General features: G+C 37.5%; 1 protein-coding gene across 2 annotated transcripts in view; it reads left to right on the top strand.

Annotated features, from left to right (window-relative positions):
- The window catches only part of LOC143038018 (serine incorporator 1-like), a 78764-nt gene extending 55078 nt beyond the window's left edge, over positions 1-23686 (top strand). Inside the window, exons 10-11 of one of the 2 annotated variants that reach the window (XM_076206865.1) lie at positions 10474-10524; positions 17945-23686. In XM_076206865.1, the coding sequence (XP_076062980.1) occupies positions 10474-10524; positions 17945-18228 (335 nt within the window). In that variant the 3' untranslated portion in view covers positions 18229-23686. The remainder of the gene's footprint in view (positions 1-10473; positions 10525-17944) is intronic. The other variant, XM_076206866.1, reaches the window with a different exon arrangement.
- The last annotated feature ends 741 nt before the right edge of the window (positions 23687-24427 follow it).

Raw genomic sequence — 24427 nt, 5'->3', positions numbered from 1 at the left:
GTCTTTAGCCTCACTGCACCTTTGTTATACCAACACTTTATATAAATCTCTTTTTGCTTCTTCTTTGGTACATATTTATTGATTCCTTCCTTGTATTTTTCTTTGAATATGTTCTGTTTGTCTTCCATCTTTGTTTCCTCTTTGGAGAATTTATCCCAGTTTGTATTTTTGAATTTTTTTCTTAGTTTTACAAAACCCGTTTTGTTGTAATCTTCCTTCTCTATGTTTATCATTCCTTCCTACATTGTTTTGTTCTTCTAATTCACTCTTTTAGTATATAGTCACTCTTTCCAGTTGGTGTTTTATACTCCAATTTGTTCACGATATCTGGTTCAGAAGTTAATATTATGTCTAGTTTCGATGGTTCCTCATTAATTCTATATCTAGTATTTTCCTTAACCCATTGTGTTAAGGTGTATTTGATGGTCATATCCAGTAGAATGCTGCTCCAAAGTTCTTCTCCCCCTTTTACTATCATTTCTTCCCAGATTATATCTTTTGCATTAAAATCACCCATAATTACTATGTTACCACCCTCTTTCAGTAACTCATTAGCACATTCATTGTCTTCCAGTAATTTAGAATGATCATTATCAGACCAAGCCTGTGTTTTTGGTGGCACATACACTGCTACAAATTTTCTGCTTTTCATATTTTTGTTTACAATTTTAATCATAATTAATTCCACATTATCTTTGCCCTCATTTATCATTGTTACATTTAAACCCTTTTTGGTCAATATTATGACACCACCTCCTTACTTGTCTGTTCTATTTTTTGCCCAGTGGTTGTATAGACCTTGTCCCACTATGTTGATAGAGGTCCTTTCAGTTTTGTCTCCACAATTCCCATAATGTCAGGTTTCTCTATTTCTAGTCAATTATTTAATTAATTCTAGAGACCATACCACCAATATTTGTGTATGCCACTTTTAGTTTCATATTTTCTCCTCTCTTTTTTGGTGTAAGTTTCCATTTATATGTTGTACCATTTTTTCAGTCTCAAGTCCAGAACTCTCAATTTTTTTTTTTTTTTTCCGTCTCTGTTCTTTTCTCATTTCTATCATTTGCTTTCTCTATCAAGAACTTCCATCCCTTTCATAATTCTGAAGATGGTCAACAAGTAGTCGAGTATGTGTTAGGGTTAAAAATTGTGAGAGTGAGTGGTTATAGGTAAAAGTGGGGCTGTGCCAGGGCTCTGTAATGTCACCATAGTTATTCAATATGTACTTCAATAAGATGGTAGAGGAGGGAAGTACAAGGGTGATAGGTTGGATATGGTTGGTGAGAATAGAGGGAAGTGGAAGGTGAGCCAGTTGTTGTTTGTTGATGACACTGCATTTATGGCTGGTTCAGAGGAGGCTCCAAGGCAGCTATTGATAAAGTTTGGAAGAGTATGTGAGAGGAGTAAGTTGAAAGTAAATGTGGTTTAAAATAATGTTGAGATCCACAAGGGGTTACAGTAACAGAGTTGGAGGTAAGTCTTAAGGAGAGAGGCTAGAAGAAGTGGAAAGTTTTAAATATTTAGTGTTAAATGTAGCAGGGAATGGAGGAGTAGGGGTGGAGGTAAGCTGTATAGTGATGTTGAGATTCTATAGGATGATCTTAACATTGTTCACATGGTCGGTGAAGTGGCAAATGGACTTCAATACCTCAGAGTGCAGCATGTTAAACATAGGGCTACACAACCCTGAAAACAGATATAGCATAGATAACACTTTTTAGAGAAAATTGAGTGCGAGAGAGACTTGGGAGTTCTAGTGAGTCCTGACCTTAAATCAAGGAAACAGTGCATTAGCACCAGGAATAAAGATAACAGTATTAGGTTTCATTGCTAGGATGATTACAAATAGAAGTGCAGAGGTAATTGTCAAAATATCTAGTGTTAGACCCATCCTTGACTACGCAGTACAGTTTTGGTATCCGTCCCATAGAATGAACATCAATTCACTAGGATCAGTACAGAGGAGAATTACCAAAATGATACATCAGCTCAGAAATTTACCTCATGAAGAGACTTAGGCACCTTAACTTATACATACATATACCAAGGCTTTTTCCCCCTTCCAAGGGAGGTAGCCAAAAAGGGAAAGGCATAAAAACACTCCCACCCATTTCATCCCTAAATACACTCCACACCCCTCCCACCCTCCCTCTCATCTGAGCACCTCCTGGATGACGGGTCATCCCTGCACCCTGCCCACCGCCCTGGGTCAGAAGCAGTGTCGCAAGACACAGCACATCCACAGCAAGGCCGCTTCATTTAATCGGCGACCCCCACTCTCCGTCCCCCCTTGCATATAAGGAGAGGACGGGGAGAAATCCCTTCGGGCTGCGTCACTTTACTCACACATACTACCCCACCCCCCCGCCCATTCCTCCTCATGCAATCACAACATTATCCATATACAACCAAGTGTGGAGTAATCCAATAGTGGTGTTAAGTGGATCAAAGGCTTTAACAAAGGTAATGTAAACAAGGTCATCATATTAAGACAACAGGGCAGGATTTGCAATGATGTATTTAAATTGAACAAATTTAGATTTAAGAAGGAAAAAGGCAAGAATTGGTTTATAAATAGAGTGGTTAATGAATGGAATAGACTTAGCAACCATGTAGTGAGCGGTGAAACTATCAGTTGTTTTAAGAAATGGTTAGACTACTTTATGGATGGGGATGATAGGTGGTACCTAGTGTAGGCCTTATGGTCTCTTGCAGTCTCCTTCATTCAAATGTTCTTATGTAAGCAAGTAAATGTCTTTGGGAGAATGAAATGTGTATCTAGGGATGTATGCAAAGAGAAAACTGTAGGAAGGGGTGATTGTGCCTGCAACACTGTATGAGGTGCATTGGGCAAAGACTTGTTATTAATGGGAGGCAGAAAGTAATTTAGTTGCATTTGAGATGAAATGTATAAAGTGGTGATAACAAGGATGGATAGAGTGAGAAATGAGGTGAGACTTAGAGCAGGGTTGGAAAGAGAGTTAGTAGATAGGGCTGATCAAAGAATACTGGGATGGTTTGAGTACCGTATTTTTCGGACCATAAGGCGCGGGAAAAATCCTTAAAATCGGCCAAAATCAGGTGGTGCGCCTTATGTGTGGCTTCAGTGCAAAAAAAGAAAAAAAAAAAGAAAAAAAAAATGCCTCGGATAGTGACGTACTATTTTGACACGTTTCGTAGCTAGCCTGCCGACGGCGACAGTGCATAGGCCTAGCAAAAGTTACAACGAAGTTATAACCAAGATGCATGTATTTTGACAAGAAAATTGCGAAAACTTCGACAGTTTCCGGGTCCATGCCACCGCATTCATTCACACTATCATGGCTATGGCATGATAGCGTCCACAACACAGACAGCCATTTTGTATTGGTCTAGTCTCGCTCCACTCCGACTGTAGTCATTTGGGTATTTTTTAGTTTCGACCATGGGCGCAATATAGCAATAGAAAATTAATTATTGATTTTTTTAATTAAAATGTATCTACGTAACATGCAATTTTGTGGGTGGAAATGAAAATAAAAAATACCTTGCTACAAGCAAATATACTAATGAACGAAATCGGTAGCATAGGATCGGGACGCCATCTTGTCGTCTGTCAATTGACGGCCTCGGTGCTTCCAACAGTACCTCGCCTGGTACATTTTCTTGAAGGAATGTTATGGAGCGGAGATACATGCATTCCTTCAAACTGCAAGATCTTTGTATACCCCGCAAGCTGAGACAGTGGTTGAAAAGCCCGCCAACGTCTCTCACGACGACGACAACGAGGACGAGCCGGATGACATTTAATTTGAAGGCAATTGTTTATTAAACACAGGTTAGGTTAGACGAATTTATCATCCTTTCATTTCTTCGACATCGGCATCTATCATAACAAACATGGCGTGCCATTCGTCCGACACGACTTCGATACATACGAAATCTGTTTAGCACCTTTTTTGTATTTTATTTCCGCTCACAAAATTGCATATTACGTTGATACATTATAATTTACAAAATTAATTAATTTTCTATTGCTATATTGCGCCCATGGTCGAAACTAAAAATTTACCACCATTTGTAATAAATCTTGTGTTTTGTGAATAGAGAATTCCGGGAATAAATCTGCTGATGTTGGTTTTATTCCCCACAATTCCCATAACGTATTTATGTTGCTTTTTAGGGGTATTGGCAGGGCAGACTGTCCATGGAGGTGGTCTGATTTCGCTGACCAAAAGAAAAAATATATCATTTTTGTAATTTTGCTAAATCCCAACCAATTTTTCTCATTCAACAACGAAAATGTTCAGTTTTGAATGCACATATACATGATTATCCCATGACGAGACCAGGTGCGCCTTATGGTCAGGCGCGCCTTATGTAAGGACGGGGAATAGCAAATTACGGGTGTGCCTTATGGTCCAAAAAATACGGTATATGGAAAGAAAGATTGAAAGAAATAGTAAAATGGAATGTGGAAGGCAGAGGTGGGTGGAGTGAACTTGAGGGAAAGACTGAGAATGAGATGGATGGGTGGATGAGGTGAAGGTGGTCTTGAGTAAATGAGGAATGTCTTTTGAGCATGGAAGGCAGACAGGAGGTAGGTATGAGTGGAGAATGGATGTGAATGAATGATAAAATGATGCAGCCCAAAGGAATTTCTCTTCATTTTCTTTATTACCCATGAGATGAGGGTGGGTTGCCATGAACTAAAATAAAATGAAAACAAGTGGATATTGGATAGGTGTGGGATGGATGCATACCTTGGTTGGTTACCTCCCTTGTAAGGGGGAGGAGGATTTTTAGTATATAAGTGCAAATCTCCTGGATGCAAGCTTCAGGCTAGGGTATGAGGAAAAGTGTCTTCACTTGTGAAAACCCCATTAATGAGAACCTACAAGTCCTATATGGGTTTTATATGACTATAGATGCCAGGCTAGTCTTCAGTGAAGTACACACAGCAATCTTTTAGCCACTGCTTAATATTTTCATTAGTGTCATAGGAAGCACCATCCTTCATGGAAATTGAAGCACTGCACTTTTAAAACTGGTAGATGATTATAGCAGTTTGAAATATTTCCTTTGGTTCATAATTTTATTTTTGGGTAACACTACAAAGGTCCCTAAAACAATGACATAGGAAACAAATCCAAACTTAAAATGTGTCTTGGTGGTTTACTGTCCTCTCAATGAACTTAGGGTGAAACTGGTCACTACCAGGGTATTGATACACTCTCCCACCACAGTTGCCAGGCATTGTAAACACTGCTTTATCACTCTAAAACACCAGTATACATTATAGCAGATCCTATACACCATATTTATTGGCAAAATAAATTCTCCTGACTTGCTGTTAGTTACAAATATCTTTCACTATTGTCTGTGCATTGCATACAATAACATTCCAGTCTAAGGTTCCTATACCTGATATCCCATGCTAGAAACTTTAGATCATTGTCAACTTCCCTCTTGATAATGTTTGGTTCTGAATGTTCTGTGTAGCCTACCAGAGTGAGATTTGGGTATAGGTGTGCAAGCCTATTATCTTTACAATTTCTTTTCCCAATCTTGTACTAAGACATAGTGTCTTGAGATAGTTGATGTTTCTTCCCCATTTTATGCCACAAATGCACAAAATAGAAAACTATCACAAGAGGAAATTGCATCAAAACTAAGAGCTTAATTTTAACTAAACTGCTAATTACCAATGCTCATTGGTAATTAAACAGCACATACTGTAGTCATTGATAAATGTATGAGGTGCATTGGACAGAGACTTGTTATTAATGGGAGGGAGAAAGTAATTTAGTTGCATTTGTGGTGAAATGTTTAAAAGATATAGTAGTGATTACAAGGATGGATAGAGAGAGAAATGAGGTGAGGCTGAGGGTGTAAATTTGAACCTTTGCAAATGCATTTTTCCCCTCTCTTCTACCTTACTTGAATGTCACAAATATATTGATGCAACTTAATTTTTACTGAAGTAAAATTCTAGTTGCATCATTATATTTATGACATCTTTTAGTGTGTATATTATATATAACAGGTTATAGAAATTCACATATAATCTGGGTTTCAGTTGTCAATGGTACTTGTAAATTATTCTATCTATATACCAAAATGTGTCTCCCATATAAGGGAGGTAGCCAGCCAAGGCATGCACCCACCTCCAACCCATACCTATCCATCACCCATTTGTTTTCCTTTTATCTTAGCTCCATGTGAATGAAAGGCCATCCCTACCTCCTGCTTTCTGCACATTACCCATGTCAGAAGCAATACAGCACACTCACAGTAGGGCCCAACAACCAAAGCTTATCCATTTATGCATAAATAGACAAGAAGAAATCCCTTCTGTCCACATCAACTTATTGTTCATTCACACCCATTCTCCACTCAGACCTATCTCTTGCCTTCTCCCTTCCCTGTTTAACCCCTTCCATACGGTGCCGCACACGTAGGCGTCATGGACTTAGATCTCGGTGGCAGCAGCCAATGCCAGCCGTACGACGTGTCGTAATAATACTCGCATCATAAAATATAGTCACCGCTTATATCGATCGTTCTCTCTTCACCCGTGAATTTTGATAACCATAGAAAATGCGATTACAAAAGAATTAGAAAGAATGTCATTATGGAGGGGCGACTACAATAAATATAATCAAGACGCCGATATGGCAGCCTCGCAAATACACTCGCTCCCCATGACGCCTACGTGTGCGGCACCGTATGGAAGGGGTTAACACATTCTCCCTTTACCCAAGGCCCCCTTCACCCCATTCATCCATCTCATACTTGGTCTTCCCTTTAACCTCTTCACTCCGGGGCACATCGCACGTCTGGCAGCATTAGCTGCCCGACGTGTGATGTTGCGTCATAATAATCACATTATAAAAAATAAAGTCAGTGCTCAATCGTTCGTTCTCTTTCACCCGTGAATTTTGATAACCATAGAAAATATGATGAAGCCAGTTTAGAGAGAATGGGGGTTACGTAGGTACGACTACAATAAATATAATCAAGATACCGACGTCGGCATCATCACGTACTCACTTGCTCCTCATGCCGCCTAAGTAGGCGTCACCGTATGGAAGTGGTTAAGTTCGCTCCATCCACCTCTACCATTCATATTCTTATTTCTATCCTTAACTCATTAATTTATATCATTTGTCCATACCATTCTAGTAGAGTATTCTTTCATCAGCTCTGCCAACTCTCTTTGGACTCATACTCTCCTCACCTCATTTTTCACTCAATTCATCCTTGTAACCCTCACCATACTTTTTAATAACTTTATCTCAGATATACTTAAATTTCTCCTGTTTCCCTTAAATTCCAAGTCTATACCCCATACAATGTCACAGGGTCTTTAAGGTGTGCATTTTCATGCCCGCACCATAACGTGCCTAAATTTAAAATAAGGAGCACTAACAAATGAGCAAATTAAAACCCTTGATGTCAGAAAATCACATGGCCCAGACGGAATTGCAAACTGGATACTGAAGGAATGTATGGAGGAATTAACTGACAAAATATATAATATAATTAAATCCTCACTTAAAGAAGGAAAAGTACCATTGGACTGGAAAAAGGCAAACATTGTACCAATTTATAAGGGAGGTGATAAAGAAGATCCATCTAACTACAGACCGGTCTCACTAACAAGCACAATAGCAAAAATTTGTGAAAGAGTTGTCAAAAACAGATGGGTTAATACCTGGAAGAAAAATCTATAGAGAACCCAAATCAATTTGGATTCAGACAAGGGAGATAATGTACAATAAATCTGATCTGCTTTTACTCAAGATTAGTAGACATAATACAAGAAAGAGATGGATGGGCGGACTGTGCTTCTCTGGACCTGCAAAAGTCATTCGATAAGGTACCTCATAGGAAACTAATAGATAAGATAGAGTCAAAGGGTGGCATCAGAGGAAAATTATTGGAATGGATGAAAGACTTCCTGATTGGGAGGAAAATGAGAGTTGTAATTAGAGAAAAATTCTCCAACTGGGAAGAAGTAAAAAGCGGTGTCCCGCAAGGATCAGTACTGGCCCCAATCATGTTCGCCGTATACATTAATGACATGAATGAAGGCATGGAGTGCTATATGAATTTCTTTTCAGATGATGCAAAATTACTAAAGAAGGTAAAAACGGAAGAGGACTGCAACTCATTGCAACAAGATCTGGACACGATATGTAATTGGACTCAAAAGTGGGAAGTAAAATTTAATACCCTCCTCCCTCGATTTAAGAACGCTCCATATTTTCGATATAACAAACAAAAAATTTTTGTCCCAAAAATCAAAATACGAACTAAAAATTCGCCATAACGAATGAAATCCCATTGAAAAAAATTGCTGTATTTTTAAATCATAAATATTAAAAAAGAAAATTATTTTTACATCATGAATATTAAAAAAAAAAAAACAATAACTGCCATATGTCCAGGTAAGAAAAAAATAAAAGTGAAAATAGATACGCAGGTACTGAGAAAGAACCAACTGCCCAATTTGTTATTGTTTCAAAACAACGCCGTGTACTGCTCTGTCTACTCACTCGGTCTCGGTTAATCGTGGATTATTAGCATTATTTCAAGTGACATTGTGCCTCCTAAGCGTTATTATCTACTTTGGATATTGATATTTTATGTGTCTGTATGTAATTAGCTGAGAACAGTGTTCAAGATTATACATATTTAATGTTGTTGACTTTATAGGGACATGAAATTTGTTTGTAAGAACCTATCTGACATAATATAATGGGTTTATATGGGAAAAAAGTGCTCGATTTAAGTATATTCTATATACGAATGTTTTTTCAAGAACGTAACTAGTTCGTAAATCGAGGGAGGAGTGTATAAAGAAATGCAGTACAGTATAATGGAATTTGGAAAGAGCAAAAGCAGAATATCAAAAGATTACAGAATTGGGGAAGATAAAATAAAAAAAAAGCAAACTTCGAAAAAGATCTTGGAGTGATGATTGGAAAGGACATGAAACCAGATAAGCATATAAATAAAATATTCGGAGAAACCTAGAACTTATTGAGGTCAATCAAAGTGGCATTTGCTTATATGGATGAAGAAATTATAAAGAAAATACTAACTACACTAATAAGACCAAAACTTGAGTACCCAGCATCACTTTGGACACCCAGTACCAAAAAGAATGTTAAGAAACTAGAAAGAATACAAAGAGCGACAACCAAACTAACACCGACTCTTGCCGAACTAACATATGAGCAAAGACTGTCCAAATTGAATCTACCAACTCTGGAACAAAGAAGAGAAAGAGGAGATTTGCTGACTATCTACAGAATAATAAAAGGAATGGAAGTTTTAGACAGGAACGACTTGTTAGTGTGGGACAACGGTAAAATTATAGAAAAAACCTGAAAAGGAACAGTTTCCCACACAGAGCGATAAATACATGGAACAAATTAGACAACAAAACAGTATGTGCAAACACTCTACAAGATTTTAAGATAAAACTTGATGTGGAGAGATACAAAGATGGGTCATCATGAGCATAGCTCCCCTCCCATATATTACAACTAGGTAAACTAGGTAAATATACATATACACACTAAGGGCTTTTTCCCCATTACCTGAAACACCTACCATGACACTGTAAAAATACAGATTCAAACACAACAGTTGCAGCACTTCTCCCACCCCACCCCCACACTCACATTTTTAAATGACCTAAAATCTCAGCATCATATAAGTTCTTCTTTCACCATCTATTTGTTAATTCATTAATGTTTATTCTCTGGAACTTTTTCCTTCCATTTAATCTTTTGGTAGTTTATGTTACAAAATTGTTAACGTAATGTACAATTTTGGCAAGAGCACAAAAATTAAGTTCATATATGATAAATTGTTAACGTAATGTACAATTTTGGTAAGAGCACAAAAATTAAGTTCATATATGCAAAGCTAATGTACAGAATGTAATGACATGAAATTCTATCAATATAAGGAATATGCAGAGCATGATGTTGAAAAGTAAATTTTGTCCTGATATTTGTGTTTTGAGAATAGGGCATTACCATTTTTTACAATTTCAGAAAGTGTATTTGAGGATGTAGTTTTGTTCTTAATGCATCCATAGAATGCCATTCAAATAACTCTCAGACTTGCATCATATTTAGATTGAGGTCATAGAAATAGTGAGCATTTATTTTGCCTTCATTGGATCTAAGTGTTGTAATGTCTTCAAGTGGTTAGAAAATTTGTGGATCTAGTCATTTCATGAAAAAGAGGCCAAATGTATTGTTAAGTATCTGGTAAGGTGGCCAATTTGTAACTCCAGTTTTTGTCCTTTATCATTTTTCTGTGATTTCTTTCATAAATCAATATCTCCAACTATTTATATTTTTCTAGTATTTTTACATTTTCTATCTGCTATATAGTACACATTGTCCATGACTTTGTAATGTTGGTAGGATAATGTGTATCATTATGGCTTTCTCCTTTCCTGTGCAGCTCACAAAGGTACTGGAGACTTGCCACTAGTAACCAATGAAGTTGTTCAAGGTACATGACTTGTATTTATCATTTTATTTTTGTTTTGCTTTTGATAAATCTGCATGATATTGACATATGTATACCAACAGCATTTTTCCCCTTACAAGGGAGGTAGCTAAAGTCAAAAGCATAAATCCACTCCCACCCAATTCATCCCCATTACCTCCACTCCCATTCACCACCCCTCCCTCCCTCTTTTCTTGGATAATGGGTAAAGAGGGAGGGAGGGGTGGTGGATGGGAGTGAAGTATGTGGGGATGAAATGGGTGGGAGTGGATTTATGCCTTTGACTTTGGCTGCCTCCCTTGATAATGACATTGGGATTTATTTATAGTTGTCAATTTTGGTTATACTGTATCTCTATGAATTCTGTTTGCAGCAGTAGTTTATGTGCTTTGATTATTTTTTGTATTAACCCCTTCCATACGGTGCCGCACACGTAGGCGTCATGGACTTAGATCTCGGTGGCAGCAGCCAATGCCAGTCGTACGACGTGTCGTAATAATACTCGCATCATAAAATATAGTCACCGCTTATATCGATCGTTCTCTCTTCACCCGTGAATTTTGATAACCATAGAAAATGCGATTACAAAAGAATTAGAAAGAATGTCATTATGGAGGGGCGACTACAATAAATATAATCAAGACGCCGATATGGCAGCCTCGCGAATACACTCGCTTCCCCATGACGCCTACGTGTGCGGCACCGTATGGAAGGGGTTAATGCCATTTCCATAGTAGATTCATTGTTTACATCTCTGATTTTGATTAGGAATGCATGTTGTTTTTTATTTTTTTTTAATGATGTCGGATGTGCAGGTTGTGGACACAAATAACACTTTCATATTGTATGACTTTTATTTGCTTGAGTTTGGTGAGGGAGTGATAGTGAATATTAAGAAACAGGTTACTATGCATGTTTTCATGTATTGACAAGACAGGAAATTGTGGTATCCAAGTGTGGAAATCACAAGCAGGAGAAGGTTGTAGGTGGCCTGACAGTGGTGTGGAAAAATAAAGGATGATATCAGTGGAATCAGTGAAAATTGTAGACTGTTTCACCAAGTGGAAAACCCAGAACCCCACAGAAATGCAATTGTTCTTGGAACTCCCCATAGATCTTTCTTGAAAGAAACTTTGGACTATATTCTGCTTTATTAGTGAGGGACTGGCTGAAAGTGGGAGGGAGAGGGGACTAGTCACTGGTTATTGGCTCTCCCTGTGTGAAAAAAGTATAAAAAATATAGTTGAATTTGACAGAGAGATCTTTAACCCAGTCCTTAGAGATGAAGGGGTTGACAGGTTTTGAAAATGGACAGCTTCACTATCCATCTTGCATGACCACCTATGTATGTAGGTACCTGTCATTGGTCCCTTGAAGCAATGAAAGAATGAATGAAGCAAGAGTGGTCAATTTAAGTATATGAGTGATGAATGTAAGTCAGAATAGTCATGTGGAGGCAATAGAATTGAGATGCTCAAGGACTGTGCATGAACTTGTAAAATTGCTACTTGATAAAAAGACAGCTTACTCTGCCAAGACTAGTCTTGCTTTAGTAAGAACAGTACGCTATTATTTTAGTAAGAATTATTGTATCACACAGTGTGCAGTAGTGTTCTAATAACCTCAGTCTCTGAAATTAAGCTGTAGAGATAATAAAGTTATAATGTAAGATAAGCAGAGTAAGATTGTATTTTAGTGATTTAAGTTTATCATTATTATTATTATTTTTTTTTTTTTTTTCTATCTAGAAGAAGAGCAAAATGGCATGAAAGAAATGTCATTTAAAGGCTGGCTCAGGCAATATGAGGAAGAGATTCAACTTCTTAAATGTGATCTCTGAGAAGGCTGAAACCTTTTCACAATCCCATGTGTGACCTACCTTTTCTCCTTCCAATGTTCCTGAAAGTGGATGGTGCACCATGAAATAACCTTTGAGCCAAAGCTCAGTGAACAGACATCCCATGGAGTTCCATCTATCTTGCACCAAGTGTTTTGCTTCACTGGAGAGTGATGCAGCTGACCATCATGAGTTCTTGGTGGTTAGGAATTCTGTTGCAAGGTTATGACAAAATCCTTTGGTGAAAGACTAAATGACATGTATCAGCTGGGTCATGGTATCACTAAAACTGTTCAAGGCATCAGGGAATACAATCGGTGAAACAGTGGTTATGGTTGTTTGTACAGGTAGCAATGATGTGGGCAGGGTAAGATTCAAAGGCTCTTTGCTGGCTCGCAGTGGAACAACATAACTATAGAAATCAGCAAGAGAAAAACTTCTTCCTTTGTCCTCTTTTTCATTGTGTTCTTTTTCTTCATCTTCTTTGTCTTCTTTTTGTTTTCCAAGCACCATGACATTTATGCCTCTGACAGGATCCATCATTTCTTGAGGACCTTATTATGGACCAAAAGATTTTCTGTCAGCATTATCTTTATAATCATTGTAATATTAGAATATGACAAAGTACTTGAAGGACTTATGAATGGATCTGAGTACAGACAGGGTTGGGAGAATATAGAATAGGCTAACTGAGGTATGAAAATGAAAATTAAAATAGATATCCTCAAAGAATTCTTGAGTCAGTGGCACTGAAAATGAAAGCAGGTTATAGACCAAGAAAAAGGCATCTGCTTGGGATAATTGAAACCTTAAGAGCTTGTCAGGAAACCAAAATTGTGCATGGATGCCCATATAGACTAAGATGATGACCAGCTCCATTAGAGGGGTGTATCAGAAGTAAATTAGTAGTATTGCTGAAGAAGCAACAAGGTACAATTCTTACATGGGTAAAGCAGGAATGTGTGTGAGGCTTATCCATGCCTGGCCACCTTACTTTTTAGGTCATAGCTTGTAATTGGGAAAAAAAATGTTTTCATTTACATCACGTGCTTTCTTGTTCTTGAACCTTATAACCTCTTGAATACAATAATGCCTACATGTGCATCATGAGCCGTGAGGGGGTATACAAGGATGCCAGTGTCGTCTTCCTGATAGTATTTATTTTGTAGTTATAGCTGAATGACTCCCATATTCTATAAACAGGCTTGATTACATTTTCAGTGATGTTATATTTATTCAGGATGAAAGAGAATAACTTTATATATTGTGATGCACCATCATCCATTGGTCAACCTGATGTGTACATATTTGACTTGTATTTAAGAGGTTAAAAATCATCAGTCCAGACATTACTCCATAGTCACTTTGTACATACATACATATACCAAAGGCTTTTTCCCCCTACATGGGGGGTAGCCAAAAAGAAAAAGGCATAGAAACCACTCCCACCCATTCCATTTCCTATATATTCCACTCCCCTCCACCCTCCTTCTTAAATTGGCACCTCCTGGATGACGGGTCATCCCTGCATCCTGTCCACTGCCCTGGGTCAGAAGCAGTGTCGCAAGACACAGCACATCCACAGCAAGGCCGCTTCATAAGTTCGGCGACCCCCCCCCCTCTCCGTCCCCTCATGCAAAAAAGGAGAAGACGGGGAGAAATCCCTTCTTCTTTTTTGCATGAGGGGACGGAGATGGGGGGGGTCGCTGAATTTATGAAGCAGCCTTGTGAGGTGTTGAAAAAACTTTAATTGTGAAAGTATGGTGTGCTGAGTTGATATAGATAATGTAGTCATACCCTCACCAGTCCTAGTGTCCCTAAAGCAAATAGAGTAATTTTGCTTCAGCTGAAAAAAATAAGGGGAAATAAAATGTGAATTCCAGAATTTATTAAAGAGTAAATTGGTGTTTCTGAATAATGTTTGTAGCTATATGTATTTCATAGTACATTCATATACCAAAGGGTTTTTTCCCCATTATAATGGAGGTAGCCAAAAAACAAAGGCATAAAAACCACTCCCACCCATTCCATCCCTATCACATCCCACACCCCTCCACCCTCTTCCCTCCCTCTTATCATGGCACCTCCTGGATGACTGGTCATCCCTGGATCTTGTCCACTGCCCTGGGTCAGAAGCAGTGTCACAAGACACAGCACATCCACAGCAAGGCCACTTCATTAAATCAACAACAACAACAACAACCCCCTCTCTGTTTCCTCGTGCAGAAAAGTAGATGGGGAAAAATCCCTTTAGGCAGCATCAAATTATTTCTCGCACATGCTTTGTCAACCCCCATCCCCCACCTATTCCACCTCATGTGTCACAGCATCATCCATATACAACCATTCTCCATTCACCCCTATCTTCTGTCCTCTCCTGTCCTTCCTCAACAGACATTCCCCTCTTTCCCAATGCCCCTTTTACCCCATCCATCCATCTCATCCTAGGTCACCCCATCATGTTCACTCCTTCCATCTCTGCCTTCCACACCTCTTTTACTAGTCTTTCTTCACTCATTCTTTCCATGTGTCCAAACCATCCCAATACTCTTTCATCAACCCTATCTCCCAACTCCCTTTCCACTCCTGTTCTCCTCACCTCCTCATTTCTCACTCTCCAGCCTAGTAACCCCTATCATAATTCTCAGACACCTCATCTCAAACACGTTCAAACACCTCTTCCTCTCTTATGTTCCATGTTTCTACCCCCGTACAATCCTGTTGGCACAATCACTCCTTTATACTATCTCCTCTAAGCATCCATTCCCAAATGTCTATTTCTCATTACACTTTTTAATCCCCCAAGGTATTTACTTGCTTTTTCAATCTACATTCTACCTCCACTCCTCCCTTTCCTGCCACATTTGCACCCAAGTACCTAAAACTATCCACTTCCTCCAGTCTCTTTCCCTTAATATTCACTTCCAGTCTGCTGCCACTATCTCCCTTTGTACATCTCATCACCTTATTTTTATCCACATTTATCTTCAACTTCTTTCACACACTTTCCCAAACTCTGTCACTAACTTCCTCAATCCCTCCTCTGATCCTGGTACAAACGCAGTGTCATCAGCAAACAGCTGGCTTATCTCTCATTTTTCTCCTATCCAATCCCTGGCCCACCATCCTTGGATTTACCTCTTGCACCACCCCATCCATGTATAAATTAAACAGCCAGGGCAACATAACACATCCCTGACGAAGTCCCACCTTTTCCTCAAACGACTCACTTTCTCCATTTCTAATCCTAACACACGCACTACTACTCTCGTAAAAACTCTTGACAGCTCCCAAAAGCTTTCCTCTTATCCCATATATCTGCAATACCTCCCACAGTGCCTTCCTGTCTACCCTGTCATAAACCTTTTCCAAATCCATAAAAGCCCAAAAAAATCCTTACCTTTTCCTATAGCTTTCTCACATATCCGTCCTACCACAAAAATCTGATCTACACAACCCCTACCTGTCCTAAACCCACACTGTTCCTCCCCAATTACTCCCGCTGTTTCCCTCCTAATCCCTTCAATCAAAACCCTCCTATGAGCATTCCCAACTTCACTCAAACTGATCACTCAGGAACTGCTACACTCACACTTGTCCCCTTTTCCCTTGTAAAATGGAACTATACAGGCACTCCTCCAGTCTACCATCACTGTACCTCCTTTTTTTCAGACATTCTGCATGACAACCATCCAACCCAGGTGCCTTACCTGCTCTCATTATCTTAACAACTGCCTACACCTTCATCTTTCCTTATTTCTCCTCCATTTTCCTCACTCATCATATTCATTTTCTTAGCACTTCCCACTGCAACTACCTTTCCCTCCCTATCCTCCTTCACATTTAGCAACTTCATAAAATACACTGTTCATCTTCCTCTCACTGCCTTCTCTTCCATTATCATCTCTCCATCTACACATTTTACCTTTTCTTCTTTACTTGATTCGTCCCCTCTTCCTCTCTTAATTTCTTTCCAAAACATCTTTTTATTATTTTCAAAATTTTCTGTCATACTCTTACCCCATTTCACATCTGCTCTCCTCTTTACTTCCTTTATCTTATGCTTCACTTCTCTTCTCTTTTCTTTGTACCTCTCCAATGGTTCTCCCATCCTATTTTGTAACCAATCTGCAAAAGCTCATTTTTTCTCTTCTACAACCTTCTTTGTTTCCTCATCCCACCACTCACTACCCTTCCTTCTATTTCCTCACATCTTCCTTGTTCCACACACCTTGAGACTCCCTCCTTGAACCATCCCCATTCTTCCTTCACTCCTAGTTCTACTCTATCCTTCACCTCCTCCCACTCCTGTCTCAGTTTCTTCTTGTACTCCTCCTTTTCTTTTTCATTTAAGCAGTTCACTCTAAGCACCTCCCTACCTTTTGTCCTTTTCCTCTTTCTCCACCTATCCTCCACTCTCAACTTACCTTCCAGAAAATGATCTGATGTTCCCCCACTCTCTCCCCTTAGAACATGTATATCCTTAACTCTTCCAACTATACTCCTATTTACCACTACATGATCCATTAACACTGCCACACTTCCATCCATCTTCAAGACATTTCTCCACCATCAACTCTCCACTACGATTCTTTCCTGGAACTCCACACTTCCTAACCACTCCATCTCTTGGTTCATTTCCTACCCTAGCATTAAGGTCTCCTAATACCACTACATTGACATTTCTCCCTAATCCCTCTATACACTCATTTAAGTCCATCCAAAAACCCTCCCTTTCTTCTACACACTTCTCACCAGGCCCACATGCACTTACAAAAACCCACATCTCACTTCCCAGTTTCACCCTCATCCACATTAATCTTGGAGAATCCTTCTTCCACTTGACCTATCTCTTCACTTCACATAGGCTGGCAGTGGTCCTTAGGGCCCTCTCATGGGTCTTTCTAGGAAGAATATTTGGGTTATTGTCTGTTATATTAGTGTGGGATTGTTTCTCTCTCACCAACTGAAAGTAGTAGGAGGAGAGAACTCGCCGGTTGTCAGCTCTCCTTTGTGAAATGTAGTTGAAGTTGAGAAAGGAAGGTCTCAGCCCTAGTCCAGACTGAATGGCAGTCCCTTGGGGCTTTTATCTCCAGATGGAGGTGAAGGGGTTGATAGGTTTTGAAAATGGGCAGCAGAGAAATTATTCTCTCTGCGAAATATATTGGTTGGACCACCACAACCAGGTACCCATCATCAGTCCCTACTGTGCATGCATCCACCCAGTTCATGCACCCTACTTTGAGCCATTCACAACACTAAAACTAACTCATTTAATGTATCTTGTCTTTCAATACGCATAAATAGAATAACATGGGGATTACACCATATTTCATGATTTCCTCACATATTGTTGTCAGATTTTTTTATATAGTTGTAAAAAAGCAATGTTGTACATATATCAAAAAGATCTCTTCCCCAGTGTTGTAACTATGAAAAATGCCAGCTACCATTTATTATTTTAGTATGAATTGATCATAAGAATTATTTGGATTTTATATTACAGAATACATTAATTCTCTTTGACTAAATCTTTTACATCTGAAGAAATGATAAAGTTTAAAAATCAATTTTGTTTCTTGTCAGGTACTACAAGTGACCCTGAAACTGGAGAAGGACACCATGTGTGGGACAATGAAGAAGAAGGTGTTGCATATTCATGGAGCTTTTTCCATGTAATGTTTGGCTTGGCCACTCTGTATGTCATGATGACTTTGACCAATTGGCTGACTCCAAATTCGGATCTGACTACCCTCTCCAATAACATGTCTGCTGTCTGGGTTAAGATTGTATCCAGTTGGATCTGTTTGCTTCTGTACACCTGGACTCTGGTAGCCCCACTCATGCTCACCAACAGGGACTTCTCTTAAAATGGATCATATAAGTTTTAAGAAAGAAAAAGAAGTTGTAATGGAAAGGTAGAAGATAATGCATTAAAGAAGACTTTTATGATATATCTAGTTAGAGGGACGAGAATAGTTAATCTCAAGAATTGTGGCTACCAGTGATAGCTTTATTGCAAAGTTTTTCATATATCACCCACTGTAGGTTGCACTTAACTGCAAGGGATGATCAAACAGGCTTTAAGGTTTGGCTTAGTTGTAGAGAAAGCTTTCATTGCAGGGTTGAGGGTCTATCCCCTCCTAGTTAATTCAGCAGTGAATGAGTACTGACATCTGCTTAGGAGTCAAATTGGGGTAGAAAGATACTGACCACCCTATCACATCATCCCAAGACCTTTTTTTTTTTTTTTTCGAGATGTGATCCAATACTAGCTTGGGACAAATTATCAAGGCCCCAGTAATAAACCACTATGTCATGAAAATAATTTTAATCATGTTTATCCTTTGTGCAAATAAATCAGTTATTGAAGACCCTGATGATAATTTTATAAAATGGTAACATCTTGAAAAATCAGATATTTAAACTTGAAAGACTGGGAAGGATTATGGACAAAAATCAGATCTGTAAATTGGAAGACTGGACAGCATTGCACTGCACGGTAAATATATAGTAATATTTGCAATATCACAAGGTGAAATCCTCCTTATATTCTTGGGCAGGACTAAACCACTAAGTTTACAAGTCAAATACTGAACACTATATATTTTGCTTCCAATTGTAATGTTTTGTCTACAAAGAGTAGCTTCCAGCTTTTATTTGTATTTTTACTATCATAGGCACTGCTATGCAGCAGTGCAGCATTCTAAATTCAACTGCATCATTAAAGCAAAAGTTTGATTTTATCAACATGTTCAGAATTCATTATTGTTATTTACTGATCAGCTTGGTAGCTTTTAATTAGCAGTAATTGATATTTTGTCCAAATCACCTTGAACTCAACTAGATTATTGTTTGGGATTTTGAAGATGTATATATTTTTATTTAGTGTTACCCATCTTTTATTCATGAAGACCAACTTAAATGCCAGAGGATTTTCCAAAGTTGAATAAAATCTGGCAGCATCCAAAAAGTATGTATAAGAATGATCTTCGTCATATATAAACAGATATAAGCTTTCCCGTTTTCATTACTTTTCTGGTCATTATCAATAGGTGGGTTGGGATGGTGAAACTACACTTTTGCCTCATTATGCTACTGTTGATGTATGTTACATTGAAAATTCATCTGCATAAGATTTAATAATACCACTAAAAATCATAAATGCTAATTTTTTTTAACCAATTGGCATTTTCTAGTTAATTTGTTTTGAGAGGCATACATGTAATTCATGAGATGTTGATTTCGTAAAACATGGCATTAAATTTTATCAAGTAATTTCCCTGTAGTAGAATATTAGGTGGAATTGTAATGTTCTCACTCTTGTGTATGTCATTCCAGTAATGGTGGTATGAAAAAATAATAAATTGTGTACATATAGTAACCCCTCAATATAATGAATCCCATTATAGTGAATGTTGGATATAACAAATGCTATGTTCCTTCCAAACTACCCATTGATATGACATAGTTCAATATATAAGATGGAAGTTCACAAACAGTGATGCTGTCTGTGACTCCAAGGAGGCCCTGTGTGTGTATTTACCAAGTTGTATTACACGGGAAGGGAGCTATGTTCATGGTGAGTCTTTGTATCTTTCAGCATTGTTTTTTTTTTTTTTTTTTTTTTTCTCTTAAAATCTTGAATAGTATTTGCACACCCTGTTTCTTTATCCAAGTTATTCCATATATCCATTACTCTGTGTGGGAAGCTATTCTTTTTCCGATCTCTTCTATAGTTATCCTTTTTTAGTTTCTTTTCATGATCTCTTGTTTTTCCATTGTCATTTTTTAGTAAATCATTCCTGTCAAGGATTTCCATTCCTCTTTCTCTTCTCTGCTCTAGTGTTGGTACATGTAGTTCCAATTTCAATAATCTTTGTTCACATGTTAATTTGGAAAGAGCTGGTGCCAACTTTGTTGTTACTCTCTCTATTCTTTGTATAGATTTTTCTTCCAGGTGTTTAACCCATCTACTTTTGATCCCTTTTTCACATATTTTAGCTACTGTGCTTGTTAGGGAGACCGGTCTGTAGTTAGTTGGATTTTCCTTGTTTCCTCCTTTATATATTGGTACAATGTTTGCATTTTTCCAGTCTTGTGGTACCTTTCCTTCTTTGAGTAAGCATTTGATTATAGTGTGTATTTTGTCGGTTAATTCCTCTACGCATTCCTTCACTATCCAATTTGCAATTTTCTAACATCAAGGTTCCTTATTTGGTCACTGATTTCCTTCATTGGGGGGGATTTCTGTCTGTGTTCCCTCACAGTTAGGTTTGTTCTCAATTGTGAATACCAATTTGAAGTAGTTGCTCATAACTTCTGCCATTTCTTGTTCTTCAGTGTATTCATGACTTCCTTGGTGCAGCTTTTCTATTTCCTGTGTTTTTTTAGTTTACCATTCACATATCTATAAAATAGTTTCGGTTGTTCCTTGCATTTTTCTATTATTTCCTTTTCATAATTTCTATTTTCTTATCTGTGTATTTTTACATAATCCTTTCTTAGTTTGATGCATATTTGCCATTTGCTCTTTTTTGTCTTTTTCCATTTTTTCCAGGCTTTGTCTCTTTTATCCTTGGCTTCACTACATTTTTAGTTGTACCAGTTCTTTATGTATATTTCTTGTTTTTGTTGTGGAACATATTTGATCACACCCACAATATAGATTTATTTCAGTATATTCCATTTCTCTTCCATCCTTGTTTCTTCATTTAGGAATTTTTCCCAGTTTGCATTACGAAAGAATTTTTTAAGTTTCTCAAAATTCGTTTTGTTGTACATTGGTCTTCCTATTCTATGTTTCTCATTTCTTCTTGGGTCTATTTGTTTTTTTTTAGTTTGAATTCTATTAGTACATGGTCACTTTCCTATTGGTGTTTTGTAATCTATTCTGTCTACAATTTCAGGTTCTGATGTATGTGTGTGTGAGTGTGCATGCATGTGCATATGTGTACATGGCTTCCAACATTCATGGGTTAATGTGAATATGGAATTTCTATGAATAATTTTCAAAGGATACTTAAAGAAATAATCTGAAAGCCCCTAAATCAATTTTGACACTCCTAAATAACCAAAATGATAAAAAAAATATTCATCACAGAATGTAGTGCATTATACTTTGTTCTTATTATTGTATTTGTGTAGAACAACATATTGATTAGTATTTTAGACAAATGATTTGGATGATGGAGAACATAAGCACAGGGGAAGGCTCGGAACCCTAAACACTCTAACATTTCGTTCACGTAGAACTTCATAGTGTATGGAAAACAGTTTTCCGTACACTCTCTGAAGAAGTTCTACGCGAATGAAACTTTAAGAGTGTTTAGGGTTCCGAGCCTTCCCCTGTGTTTATGTTCTCGATCATCCAGAACAACATATGTATGTTTGAACTCATGGGACAGCAATACCTTTGAATATATTGAACTTTTGAACCCCCCGTGGTTTGTTAAATCCAGGCTTTACTGTACTTCAAAAGCTAGAACCAGTATGAATTAGAAATTAAGGTAGTTTTAAAAGTACATTCATTTCATGAAGTAGATGTACTGATGAAGATAACCATGTAAAAGAAACTTTCATAGATATGACTGGAATTGTTCCATTGTAATGAATCCTTTTTCAGAAAAAAAGCTCATTGTTCATGCAATATTCATAAAATGAATCTAGCTTGCTTAAAACAACAAACTAATGTAATAACCGGTACATAGTAAATTGTATCTTACTAAAAATTGCAATACAAACAGGAAACTTGTTCAACCAGACTTTAAGCTGAAAAAAATTATATACCAATGAAGGAAATTAGTAAAACTTGTATTTTTCTTTTTACCAGTCTCTCCATTTATTTATCCATTTTCATTGACACCACTTTCACTAGACATGGAGTTAACTCACCTACTGCTTTATACCCTGTATTGCAAAATGTTATTGACTCATTTATAAGGTTTTCTAGGATATTGGAATTACCTTTGGTAAAAAAAAAAAAAACTGGGATTCAGAGAATGGATTCTAAACAAATCATAAGACTTGTATCTTTGTGATTACACTAAATTCTGGAGAAAGTGGATGTTGGTGCTTCCAATGTAATAAAACTCCTAAACAGATAATATATATATGTATTATATATATATATATATATATATGCAAAATTAACACAAGAGAAACTTGTAGACAGTAAGCACTTTTGTATATTACATCTTCAGACTCGGTCTGAAGATGTAATATACGAAAGTACTTACTGTCTACAAGTTTCTCTTCTGTGGTTGTTTTGCATTCTCGTATCACGGTGATGTGATTGCTTGCATATACATTACATAGGCTCCATTTGTGTGCCTAATTGGTTCAAATTAATTTGATTATGATAGTCCTGTCTTTGTGCTGTAGTCTGGATAAGTAATGGTTTACTATTTCAGTTTATAAGATGATGTTTTGTCATTCATCCAAAGTCAATAATCTCCTCAAATTAACATCCACTATTTCATCATGCATCTGCAGTTTAATATCAACTATCCAGTCAAACAGGATACTGGTTCTGTAATGTAAAAATTACTATGCCACCATGCACTTTCAGCTACTATTTATGGAAGTTATATTATACTATTCACTTTTGAGGTATCTCGGGTTCATAAACCACAATAAATTTCTGTCCAATTGTGTGATTCTTTGGAGTGGGTCCTTGATATAATATATTGATGTCAACAACATGAACTAGCATTAAGAAGGAATAAAACAAATTCTGGTCACAATAGCAAAAGTGTAAAGTTGATGTCTGTTACAGTAAAAAATGGAGCAAATAATGAAGCAAAACAAAAGTAGTCATATACCAAATATCCATTAAGGTTCATCTTAAGAAGGAAATGTTTTACTGAAGGTTTTAGATGGTGAACTGGATGACAAACTGTGTTGAGTATTTTAGTTAATTATATAACTTACATTTGTGTTCATGGACCTTAACATAATTATTTTAAGTAAATCCTGGATGTCTTAGGTTATGACAATTGATTATCCATCTTTCTTCTGTCAAATTGAAGTATAGTACCTAGTATATGATAACCATTAATTTTGATGCCCCAGTTAAATGAAAAATTTAATTTGGATGGTGATAATGGAGACCATTGTTATTAGGAAAATACCATTGATATGTTTTTGTGAAGGAATAGTTTAAGTAAAAAATTCATGTAATATATTTTGTGACTGTGCAATATAGTTATTTATTTTCAGTATTTCTGATTAGTACTTGTAACAATTTGTTGAAATGGATTATGTAATTTTGAGAGTATTATCCACAAATTACTTGAATGCAGTTTGATTATATAGATTTAACAACAATTATCTAGTATTTTTAACCTTGCTAAAAATATATATATATATTGTATATAACTATGAACTTCTCATTTTTTAATTTATTAATTTAGGACCAGTGACAGGTAACCGAATGATGGAAAGCAAAGCTCTCCAAATTGCAAAACCTGTCAACCCCCTTACCTCCATGAGGAGGTACAGACACTTGTTCTCCGGATACCTAGTTGTATTATACAGGAAGGGAGCTATGCTCATGGTGACCCATCTTTGTATCTTTCAGCATCAAGTTTTTTCTTAAAATCTTCAATAATGTTTGCACACACTTTATCTAAATTATTCCAGGTATCCAGTACTCTATGTGAAAAGCTAATTTGTTCCGAAGAATACAAACTCTTCGGTACTCCTTACCCAAGGATACGCGGCGCGTTTCTACCGCTAACACTGTGTGTGCTTGAAAACACCTCACTCCGAGGGTCTGGGCAACCATTATCCTCAGTAAGGGGCCCTCCTGGGGCAAGGGGGCCCCCCACAAGGGTAGGAGGGTAGAAGCTCCATTGTCTAAGCGGTAGCGATCGAGTCAACATCTCTCACAGTCCGGCTAACACTGAAGTTCAGTTCGGGGACCGTATTCCCCGCTCCCGTGCTTGTATCAGGAAAAATTAATTTCCTGCGCCAAACCCGACATCGTTCGATTGTCTCGAACGAAAGGCACGCACTCTGCATCGGCCTTCTACACCCTTCCAACGGCGTCCTTTGTGTGGAACGTCC

The sequence above is a fragment of the Oratosquilla oratoria genome, chromosome 23, assembly GCF_046742065.1.
Source record: "Oratosquilla oratoria isolate Oo_2021 chromosome 23, ASM4674206v1, whole genome shotgun sequence".
In the NCBI taxonomy this organism is placed as follows: Eukaryota; Metazoa; Arthropoda; class Malacostraca; order Stomatopoda; family Squillidae; genus Oratosquilla; species Oratosquilla oratoria.
Note: the sequence above shows the minus strand (reverse complement) of the source record. Positions and strands in the feature narration are given on the sequence as shown.